The 11,594-nt window shown below is 38.5% G+C and overlaps 2 protein-coding genes and 3 non-coding genes across 5 annotated transcripts; 3 read left to right on the plus strand and 2 right to left on the minus strand.

Moving 5' to 3' along the window:
• Nucleotides 1-2,102: 2,102 nt before the first annotated feature.
• trnae-uuc (transfer RNA glutamic acid (anticodon UUC)) lies at nucleotides 2,103-2,174 on the minus strand. The gene has a single exon. It is a non-coding gene; the product is annotated as a tRNA-Glu (tRNA).
• Nucleotides 2,175-2,799: 625 nt separating this feature from the next.
• trnah-gug (transfer RNA histidine(anticodon GUG)) lies at nucleotides 2,800-2,871 on the plus strand. Its single transcript has one exon. It is a non-coding gene; the product is annotated as a tRNA-His (tRNA).
• A 1,016-nt stretch (nucleotides 2,872-3,887) lies between these two features.
• Nucleotides 3,888-6,302, plus strand: ebp (EBP cholestenol delta-isomerase). The gene is made up of 5 exons (XM_010766684.1): nucleotides 3,888-4,055; nucleotides 4,700-5,012; nucleotides 5,105-5,141; nucleotides 5,232-5,362; nucleotides 5,443-6,302. The coding sequence occupies exons 2-5, from the start codon at nucleotides 4,703-4,705 to the stop codon at nucleotides 5,652-5,654; spliced, it is 690 nt and encodes a 229-aa protein (XP_010764986.1). The 5' UTR covers nucleotides 3,888-4,055; nucleotides 4,700-4,702; the 3' UTR covers nucleotides 5,655-6,302.
• Nucleotides 6,303-6,484: 182 nt separating this feature from the next.
• On the plus strand, nucleotides 6,485-6,558 carry trnaf-gaa (transfer RNA phenylalanine (anticodon GAA)). Its single transcript has one exon. It is a non-coding gene; the product is annotated as a tRNA-Phe (tRNA).
• Nucleotides 6,559-6,895: 337 nt separating this feature from the next.
• fkbpl (FKBP prolyl isomerase like) lies at nucleotides 6,896-9,980 on the minus strand. Its single transcript, XM_010766685.1, has 4 exons — nucleotides 9,825-9,980; nucleotides 8,901-9,063; nucleotides 8,496-8,779; nucleotides 6,896-7,669 (listed from the first exon to the last, which is right to left on the minus strand). The coding sequence occupies exons 2-4, from the start codon at nucleotides 9,037-9,039 to the stop codon at nucleotides 7,010-7,012; spliced, it is 1,083 nt and encodes a 360-aa protein (XP_010764987.1). The 5' UTR covers nucleotides 9,040-9,063; nucleotides 9,825-9,980; the 3' UTR covers nucleotides 6,896-7,009.
• Between the last annotated feature and the right edge of the window lie 1,614 nt (nucleotides 9,981-11,594).

An 11,594-nucleotide genomic window follows, 5' to 3' on the forward strand; every position in this document is an offset into this window, starting at 1 on the left:
TGAATTTTCTGGACTTTTGATCCATCAGTAAACTATCTTAATAGTGTAGGCTAAATACTTCAGTTTAAACTGCCCATATTTTTCATGTAACGCTATAGTCGTTCACCATAAGCCGTGGCACATTGGATTTTTACTTCTCTTTGAATGTAAACGACCGTTTCAGTAAGCGATAGATCTACTTACCAGGTTGAGGTAGTATGCCATGGTGGAAACAGCTGATATTTACAGCAGCAGTCGGACTACGATATTCCATTCCTTAACTTTGAATTCCTTACACATAATAACGAAACACAAACACTTTCTTTTTTAAATTGCTATTACTTTGTATAACTTGGTTTTTACAGGTTTGTTTAGTGAGTATTCTTCATGGCCCTGTATTTCTCCCTAGTTAACATTAACTGTTTTCTACTCAATCATATCTGGTGATTGTTCTTCCGACCATCTGCCTGAAGTGCCGAGCACTGGTGTCCAGTCTGACTGGGGCCCACAGCATATCCATTAGTGCTTTGTGAATGCTATTTTTGTAGAGAAGAGTTATGACAGCTGAACCGGTAAGCACTATTCATCCTCTATGACTGTCTAAGTTGGGCTGTCATACGTTCCTCAAAGCAGCTTTATCAGCCCCCCTTAGTGCTCACACCTCAATAGACATTTACACAACCATCTTTTTTACCTTGTCTACTACTTTTATTTATCAAATGTGAATACTCCATGTGACTCTCTCGTCCAAACAATAATTCCCAGAAGCCTTAAATGTCCTTCACTCTTTCTTTAGTTGCTTGCTGCATAAAGTGTTAACCCTCTCCTTCCTCAATCTTTTTTCTCGGTAAAAAATAAAGTTTTCAGAATTTTTCTACCGACAATCTAAACCCCATGTCAGAGAACAGCTTTCAATTTCCGTAATTGCTTCCTGAATCTTACCTACAATATCATTTACATTTCTACCCCTTTTCCAAATAGCTCTATAATCTGCAAAAAGTTACTTTTATCAGATCCTATAGATCATTTATCATAATAGAGAACAAAAGAGGACTAATTACGCTCCGCTGCGGGGTTCCATTCAAACAAAAAATCCATAATCTAATATACTGTATGTTACCTCCCAAACCCATAATGTCCAGTTTTATTAATAATCCCTTCTTCCACATCATATCGTATAGGCTTTTTCCACATAGAAGAATACTAACATCCTTATTCGCTTGAGCTTTCCTGATTTCAGATTCCAGGCAGAGCAGTGGAAAGTACTCCGCCCCTTCTAAACCCCACTCTTATATGGAGTCATTAATTCATTTTTTTCTACATAGTACGTTAGCCTTTCTGTTATCCTGTATGGCATACCATCCAACCTCCTCAATAAACTCCAACATATCCAGAACTCTGCTGCCCGCCTCCTCACCCACACCCGCTCCCGAGACCACATCACTCCCATCCTCCAGAACCTCCACTGGCTCCCCGTCCGTCAAAAAATTCACTTCAATTTCCTCCTCATTACTTACAAAGCCCTCAACAACCAGGCCCCCCCCTACCTCACAGACCTGCTGCACCACCACACCCCTTCCCGCTGCCTCCGCTCATCAGAAGCCAACCTCCTATCCATCCCCACCCGCACCAATCACCGGACCTGGGGGGACAGAGCCTTCTCCGTCGCTGCCCCCTCCCTCTGGAACTCACTCCCACAACCCATCAGAGACTGCACCGACCTCACCACCTTCAAAAAACTCACAAAAACTCACCTCTTCAATCCGACTTTTCATGTGTGATTGTTTTTGTATTATTTGACTTTAACTTTAACTATATATTTATTTGTTGTTCCTTTCTTCTCTTTTCTTTTTTCTTCACTATTATCTGTAAAGCGTCTTTGAGCACATGTAAAAACGCTAACAAATTAAATCTATTATTATTATTATTATTATTCTTTCCATAAAACATCAGATGTACCAATAGAAAAAAGGGGATGAATTACATCCATTGCCATTTAAAGAATAACTTTTTGTACTGGGTGTAACTGTAACGTATATCCGTCACAAATATTGCTGAAAAACAGTTCATGTTAATATTTTACTTATCTTGGAACTATACACAATAAAGGACAAAAGAGGTAGTTCCCATACCGGGAGTCGAACCCGGGCCGCCTGGGTGAAAACCAGGAATCCTAACCGCTAGACCATATGGGACCGATACATTGCTCAAGATAGACTTAGCTTTTTATACCAATTGGATGGGCCATTTGTGCATACGGAAGATTAAAAGTGTTGATTCAAATCTACAAATGTGGCTGAAGCAGAAGTTGAAAATACCTTGAAACAATATTTCATATTTGCAAATACGTTGTACTTCATCCGACCGAATAGATAGCTAGCTTTGCTAACATTACATTAAACTTTTTCATTCAACGTTACGTTATCTAATTTAAGGTAAAATGTTACTCGGGTACCGTAAAATATTATTGAAAGCCTCCCTGGCGTTTACTATATTGAATACGACCAAAAGCAAAGTAAGTAAAAGAAAACGACAGCTCTCAACCTCTCTCAAATAGAAAACTCTGCTAACCTCTGATGTATGCTAACAGCCGAGTTAGCTTGCTAACTATCTCTACCGTATTTGCCGTCGACATAAGAGCCATATATACACAGTACACATATAAGATACATATGGTTAAAGGTCTTGAGGAATAAAGAATATCTGCTTTTTCGCGGACATATGAAGTACCCCAAAACACAGTTGATACCCCAAAGCATCCGTCCCGGACTACTTTATAAATCGAACTGAAGTCGATGGTCGCATCACTCCCAGTAGCGCGCCGTGATCGTTAAGTGGTTAGTACTCTGCGTTGTGGCCGCAGCAACCCCGGTTCGAATCCGGGTCACGGCAGGGTTAAATCCCTGACACGGCTTGGGAGGACAACTTTTTTTCTTTTCTTTTAATAGTCTTGCAATGGGGCAGAGGTATTGGTATCCTCATTATTTGTTTTAAACAAAGAGAAATCCTATACAAATTCTAAACAAAGTTGGCCTCATCAATATAAAACTATACACCAAACTATATACATAAAAAGGTGTCATTAATACAATACTTGCTGTTGGCAGTCTTAATTAAGTTAACGTTTATTTAACATTGAAACGTTACCGTTAGCAATGCTGGCTTGCTAACTTTATGCAGACTAAAGTTGCTGTATATCAGTGTTGTTGCTTACTTTGAACAGCTCTGATGCGCCTCGCGACAGGTCCACTGTCAGACAACAACAGGGTGAGGGGGCGGGTTCGGAGCGAAGCCGTCCCGTGAGTGGCTTTGTCCATTGTGAACTCGCGGAGGGATTGGCTTAGGTCCAGTCTCGATGGGCAGCCAGCATAAGAACTATTAAAATCAAATGTCAAAAAGAAAATCTGCATAACTTAATTAATCATTATAGCAACACACTAATAGTCATTGTTTAATCATCTGCTTGTTTATTTTGGTTCGCGGATTAGTTGGACATACGTTTATAGGCTTGTTGTGCACAATATCACATGTTTTCTTTCAAGATAAGATTTTGTAATCTTCAGAAATCTAATAGAAGTTATTTGAGATATTAGTGCTCAGTAGTCTCATACGATCACCTCGAAGTGAAAGATCTTTGCTAGAAATCATTGTGCAATATCTTCCCTTAGAGTAGCCTACTAATATTCACCCTTCACCGACTAATTAAATGTGTAATAACTTGTCAATGAGAAGAGGGGACTATACTTTGGGTTAGGCGACACGTTTTTATTGGTTGTTGCCAACGACCACATCTATGATCCGAGATGATGAGCCAATCATATGGGCCAGCAGACCGCATGTGCTTCGAGCTTTATGCATACTATCTTCTGATTGGTCTTTGACACCACAAGTTACCGCCCCATGCTCTGGTCAGTTCCGTGTGTGCGTTTTTACTCACTGATATGGCATGCAATTAGACAGCTCTGGACTATTGGATCTCCACCATACTTCATTTTTGAATTCATCTAATAGGATACTCTTGTGGTAATATACGTTGAACCTTTGCAGCTGGAATCGCGTTTTTTTAAGCATTACTGGTAAGGACTAAAAACGCATGCATTAGCCTATTGCTTATGTCTGCTATATGGAGTATATCAATACAACCTTTCTTTACTTGGTGTAAACATGTAACAAATAGCTAATGTTAAAAACGTAGTGCAGTACATTGCAGAGAGCCATTATTCATCAATTAAACATATGCTCAATTATTCTTAAGCCCAGACAGTCTACAGGCAAAAACATATATGTTTTTTAAAAATGGGTCAATTTTGAATGTTAGGCTCCTTTGCTGTATAACATGACTTCTTTTAGACTAGTGGAGAAATAAAATACACCAAGGTGTTACTTGAACTACACTTTATCTATTTGTACTATTATGGAGCACAGATACAGTATATTGAAAATCCGGCTTTTAATGTCAAAAAAGAGATACATGATTTTTTAACATAACTTTATCCAATGTTCAGATTTCTGTCCTAGAAATGTATGCACATTAGCACACAATTAATAAGAGAATGCACTATTTACATATTTAAGCATAACATTTCTAAAAAGCTTTGTTAATAGGCAATCAGTGTACCCTTTTCACCTGTACTGTCTCCCTTTAACATTACATGATTAAAGTCAACACATTTTAAGCTTACTGTGGATGAAGATTGTTGACCATCTTTTCTTGAAACAGACAATGGATGCCAAATCAGCAACTGGAGTTCTGCATCCCTATTGGCCACGGGACCTTTTGATTCCCACGTATGTGGCCAATGACCGATCCATGTCAGAGATTCTGGTGTTCCTGTTTTCTGTGTCTGGGCTCTTTCTGCTTGTGACCTGGCTGATCACCGGTCAGAAAGGGAAAACTGGCAGGCTGGGGACATGGAGGCGTCTGGCTGTGTGCTGGTTTGCTGTCTGTGGTTTCATCCATGGCGTCATAGAGGGATGGTTCTCACTGTATTATGATATTATTCCAGCAGACCAGAGCTTCCTGTCACAGCTGTGTGAGTAACCAAGTAAACCAGAAAAACATGTTTAGAAAAGTGTATAAACTGTGATTAAAAGAGATTAAATATGTTTAATTTTCTTCTCTCAGGGAAAGAGTACTCCAAAGGGGACAGTCGATATGTGATGTGAGTTCATCTTTTCTCAGAGCTACGTTCATTTTTTGCATTAAAAATAAGTTGAGAAACTGTCACTAATTGTACCCTGCACATTTCTAGAGCGGATAACTTCACTGTCTGCATGGAGACTGTGACTGCATGGTTATGGGGACCTTTCAGCTTCTGGGCTGTGTTTGCCTTCCTAACCAACAAGCCCTACAGATTTGTTCTGCAACTCATTATTTCACTAGGTAGGATGGCTTAATTACTACCCCAATTTTCAGTTGTTGTCATATTGATATGATGGTCTTATGACATAATCTCATTTCAGGTCAGCTGTATGGAGCAGTGCTTTACTTCTACACAGAGCACCGAGATGGTTATTCTCATAGTGAGTTGGGGCATCCAATTTACTTCTGGTTTTACTTTGTGTTCATGAACGTGCTATGGATCATCATACCGCTAGTGCTCATTGTGGATGCCTGGAGACAGTTGTCCGCTGCACAGGCACAGACTGACAACAAAAAGTCTAAGAGGAACTGACAACAGGAAAATCTGACTGTGGTTCTTTCTACGAGACAATTTCTACAGGAGGGACAAGAGAAAAGACAACCGGGAAGGGCATACACTTTGTGCTGTGAAAATCAATACATTCAATGGGACAAAATAAATGATTGTTTGGATTCTGACAGAACTAGAGCTGAAACTACCGATTATGTTCATTATCTACTAATGTGCAGATTATTTTTCTAGATTAATTGATTATTTTTTTGTCTATAAACTTGAAAAAATTGAACAAAAAATGTTCATCCTATTTTCTCAAAGCCCAATATTATTATATTCAAGGTCTTTTGTCTTGTCCAAAACCCAAAGATATTGAGTTTAATGTTGTTTTTTTGTAAAAGAAGAGAAAAGCATATTTGATATGCTGACAAAAGTCATTTCTGCCATTCTGCATGAAAACTACTTTAACAATGGATTGTTATCAAAGCAGTTGCAGATTATCTTTCTGTTGAAGAGGCATGCATCTTTAGGCATATCTCATGTATGGTTTGTCATATTGCACCTGTCATCGAATAACTTAATTGAGTATGAGTATGTTCTCTTATGCATACAGCAATACATTTACTTTTTTTCAGCTTTGTGGGACTTTTGGGAGAGTAGCAAAATAAATATTCAATTTTTTAATAACTTCATTTTGTTTAAATGTTACTTTATAAAAGTAATTTAAAGTGCTTCTTTAACCACCCTGGTATTCTTCTCTATTTTTGAGTTCTGTTTCAATGAATACAAACAATTTATTTACATTAGACACCGAGGTCGTCAATTTTTCTGCATGTATTTACGAACCCTGTACAATTGGGCCTTCTGATGCCGAAGTAGCTCAGTTGGGAGAGCGTTAGACTGAAGATCTAAAAGGTCCCTGGTTCGATCCAGGGTTTCGGCACGTTTTCTCATCAAGACAAACCGGTGTTCATACGTTAAAATTGCACAATGTATATCTATTCTAGTAGACCTCAACAATGGAATTATGATCTGTAGAAATGGCCATGACGTGGGACCTTTAACAACCCACCGGCTGTGGGACTAGGAGACAAAGCCTGCCACCTTGTGGTCGACTAGGAGGACAATAACCTTTGTATTTTAAAAGATAAAACACGTATTGGACACACTGACAACATCTTATGCACCCCTTAATCTAGGTAGTTAGTACGTTCATCCAAATACATTTAAGGCATGCTATTTTGGACTATGGATTTATAATCTGAAATGTAATCATAAAGTAGTGAGACAAACATGCATTCAGTCAGTGGCTGTACTCATTTAATGCTAATTCATAAGAAGAAACATACTGTTCCACAGATAACATCTGATAATAACTGGATACGATTCACTGTTCAGCTGAACATTTTGCTGAGTCTAAGTCCCAACTGAGCATTGTTCTCTTTCTCTATACTAGCAATGTCTTTAAGTGCCTTCAGAGCAGCAGGTGACTCCGGCTGCAGCTCCAGCAGTTTCTTAAAAGCCTTCCTGGCCTCCTCCAGCTCATTCAACATCTGGCAGGCTTGGCCCATGCGGTACCAGGCTTTAGTTCCACCTGGTTCCAGCAGAGTAGCTTTGGTTGCACTGGCCTTAGCTCGTTCGGGTTGGTTCACTTTAAGCTGGCACAAGGACAGGTTTGAGTGGAGTTCTGCTTTGATGGATTTGACTTCATTAGCTGAAGGATGTTGATGTGTTTTATCACCAGTGTCTGTGTCTCTCTGTTCTTCTGCTTCCTGCTCTTTTTCCTCCTCCTCTCTGCCATGAACACGGAGAGTGATGAGAAGTTTGAGCGCTCGACTGTAGCTGTCTGCTGCTCCCCACACGTCCCCACTCCTGAATCTCACTCCACCCCGCTCTTTGTGTGACTTCACCCACTGCCACTTTTCCTCAGGACTCATCTCCCAGGATTCCTTGCCTGGTGTGCAAGATTTGAGTTCAACTGTGGCACATAAAGGCAGTTTTGCTTTAGCAGGAGCAGAGACGTCTTTTCCATTTTCCACTCGAGATATCAGTATCTGAGAACAACAACAAAAAAGTCAGAAGACAATATCTACAGAAAATATTATGTGTAACGTATAATCCTGGAATCCAAATTCAACTGTTGTGGCTTTTACAGCTCTGAAGAAAATTAAGAGACCACTGCAGCATTATCAGTTTCTCTGGTTTTACTATTTAGAGGTATGTCTTTGAGATAAATTAAAAACGTTTCTATTGTATTCTTAAAACTAATGACAACATGTCTCTGTGTTGGAATTCAACAGACACTGGAATGGAATGGCTGCCATACATGTAGAAATTGAGATTAAGACACATTTGGGGTTTTTGTGTGCTGTATGTCAGGGCTCACAGGCACACAACTGGGACACAATTGAGATTTGAAACAATGCCAAAGTTGGGTTCACACTTTTAGTAAGACACACTCCTACTAAGCCTTCTTTATCTGGTCCACACCACAACCTTTACTGTTTGCTGCTTAACTGACATTCTCACAATTTGTTTTTGTTGCAATAGTCTTTAATCTTCTTGGACAATTTGTTTTATTAATAAACAAGCGACATATAAAGTTAGTATCAAATTAGCTTTTGTCCCACCTGATCATTATATCGGGTTTCCAACTTTTCATTTTCAGACGCAAAGAGACTTGAGAGCATGTACACTCTTACTCCAGTCCTGTCAATATAATGTATATCAGGGTATTGCAAATACATTATATCATCTTAAAATATATTAAACGAAAACCATAATGTTCATAGCCTTGGCGTTTTTTTTGGTTTTTTACTTACTTTCATCTGTACAACCAATGACATTCAATCACTATCCCAGTATCCTCTTCTCTCTTACCTCAGTTTTCTGTCCCGCTCTCATCCTTTCCACACATGCTTCAGTGATGTTGCACTGACCCTCTCCGAGCCTCAGTGTTATCCAGTCACCCAGCGGGACCTGCAGCACAGTGTCCTGACACCTCGGGAAGGGTGTGGCCTCTGTCATCTCAGCCACTGATTGGTCTGACAGCTTCTCATTTCCCATTTCAGATACTAAACTCTCTGCTCCATCCATGTTAGCTTTAAGCCGCACCCGGACCCGACATAGAGACCCCAACCTTGGACAGTCACTGGATGAACATGCTAGAAGATACAAAGAGACATTAAGTGAGATAGATTACTAGATGAATAATACATTTATATTCCGCCAAATATGGACTCAAATGGATAATTCGAGGGAGAACACAATAGAAAAGCATCATACCTGCATCATCTCCAGAATAAGAAACTATCTCCTGACTCTCTTCATGTGTTTGCTTTCGCTGTACTTTCCAGAGACCTCCGGGACACACTAACACCCAGGAGGTGACGTCAACGCCATCATGATCACCGATGCTGTGCATTGTTTCAAAAGGGTGTCCCTGTCCCTGTGGGTTCATAAAAACATAGAAAAAAAAGAAGATGATCATAACCGTCAAGACATATATTTGAATACATTTTCTTCTTGTTTCGTGAGTGGCGATATAACACTATATTGTCTTCAAAAACGTAAAATATAAAAATAATAACAAAAAAAAGTGCTGAAGTAGCTTACCCGAAGAACTCAGAATTTAGATACAATCATGTATTTACCTTTTCAAGTTAGTGTAATAATGATTTCACATGAATAATGTAATGATAATTTAAGTACAAAAAAAACAATGGATTTTGGTGGGGTCTCTACTTTCAGCATGACCAGTGCTACAAAATCTTCATTGAAAAGTATAAACAGGGAATGTACGTAAAGTATTAAAAATGAAAATTATAAATGCAGAAAAATGTATCTTGTGACTAATAAAGTATTAAACAATTAGATTATTAAAAGGTCTGGCAATATTCATCACATATACCCAGTGCCAAAAATTAGTGGAGTAGAAGTAGAAAGCATCATGAAAAGAAAATACTCAAGTAATGCACTTTTATCTCAAAATGGTACATCCTACCTCTGACTTTTTTGGGCATCAACTTACCTGACGCTAGCCTGATAGAGCAATGATAAATAAAAAGCTTTAGCTAGCATCAGATAGATTTAGACAGCATTATGGCGGAGCGGGCAATCCAAAGCGACTGAATTCATTACTCTACATGTTATCAATTCTATCAATAAAGTAGTTAAGCGCTATCCAAAACTAAAACGGATGTATCTTACCTTGTACACAATTCTGATATGAAGCACTAGCGACCCTTACAATATAAACTAAAAACTGTCAGAATAAACCATAGACTGTATAAAGGAATAAACACACTTTTCTTCTTCTGTTTTTAATTTCCGCCCTCGTCTTCTTCTTCGTGTGTGGTAACGACGGTTGCGAAGCCAGCAAGTAGCACCAGCGCCACCCATCGTACCGGAGTGTGAACGCAGCCTGTTGTACTGTAAATGAAACGTGTTGGGCTGATCCAACATGGGTGATGGCTTAATGACTAGAGTAAAGGGTTAACTTTCACCACAAAATGGGTTTTCATTATGTTCATGTTTTCTTATGAGTAAAAAAAACAGTAAAATGTGAAAATGTTATCCAAATACATTGTTAATAAAATAACAAGGTAATGTTAAGAAAAGCAAATCTAAACACTTTAAATAATAACTAAATCTGTAGAGTCAAAGAAGAGAAAACATTTGACTTATTTTTACAAAACGTTATAATAATAGCAATATATTTATTCAAAAAATGTTATAGTTATAAAGTAGTTATAAAAAGAGAAGAAGAACATGAGAAAGAGATCAAAGAGACAAGTAGGCCCTACTTGTATGTAAATATTCTACAGAACACAGTTAGTAAGTAGTTCTTTAACTTAAAAATAAATCATCAATTAAAAACACCAACAATACACACACAAACAGAGAAAAGCACAGTTTACATCTCTCTCTGTGTATTGACCTTTGACTTGTTCCACTCGTGTTTAAGGCCGGTGTGTTAATCTGTCCTGTCAGTATGAGTTAGGGCTCTATCTTTTAAACACTAGAGACCATTAGGTCTATCACAGGAATACCAAAAAGTGTTGTGTGTGTGTGTGTGTGTGTGTGTGTGTGTGTGTGTGTGTGTGTGTGTGTGTGTGTGTGTGTGTGTGTGTGCGAGAGAGACAGATTAAGGGGTAGAGTAAGAGAGAGACAAAGACAGAAAGGAAGAAGGTCATCCGAGATGTAATCTGTCCTCTTATATTGGGCCTTTGTGATCCTTGTTGAGGTAGTAACTTTCTACACTAAGATTATCTCACTGTACATGTTTTAGTTTTATAAAAGGTTTAACATTAGTTCATTTAATGGTTCATAAAGTGAATGCATAAATGGTCAAACAGAGGATAAATATTCTTCTTTACGATGAAAAATACAATGATCAATATCTCATCAGGAACAAATATATGCAAGTAAAATGTCTGACAGGATTCACTAGCTCTGTAGGACAGTTGGGTTGTTGTCCAGTATTGCAGATATAAAAGTATTGATGTGTGGGTCAAGATATATTAGTTTGAATTATGGTGTAGATGATGTTTGGTTGTTCTATTATGCGTCAGGAGGTGGCAGTATTTAACTGTGATTTGAAGATGCTGTGCTGAATGATGAAGCAAACTGTTGCTGAAATGTAACAACATGGGTTATATACTATGATGGTATCGGCTTACTACATTATACTAAACAAAGTTTGTTCGATGAACTGTATATTTATTTCGCAGTAGTTAACGAGCAACTGTGTGCCAGCATAATCCAGTGTGTATGGATATCAGCATCAGCCTCAGAAAACCACTATTGGCTATATGACAGAGTAGTGAGAAAATATAAATCCTTTCTCTTAAACTGCTCCTTCTTCTGGCTTATGCTTTTACTGCCATTAGGCATCAAGGCCTGCTGTCAGGCAGTTCAAGGCAAGGCAAGTTTATTTATATAGCACCTTTCAAGGCAATTCAAGGTGCTTTACAACAA

This window comes from Notothenia coriiceps, unplaced genomic scaffold, assembly GCF_000735185.1.
Source record: "Notothenia coriiceps isolate Sejong01 unplaced genomic scaffold, NC01 NC01_scaffold00003521, whole genome shotgun sequence".
NCBI classification, from domain to species: domain Eukaryota; kingdom Metazoa; phylum Chordata; class Actinopteri; order Perciformes; family Nototheniidae; genus Notothenia; species Notothenia coriiceps.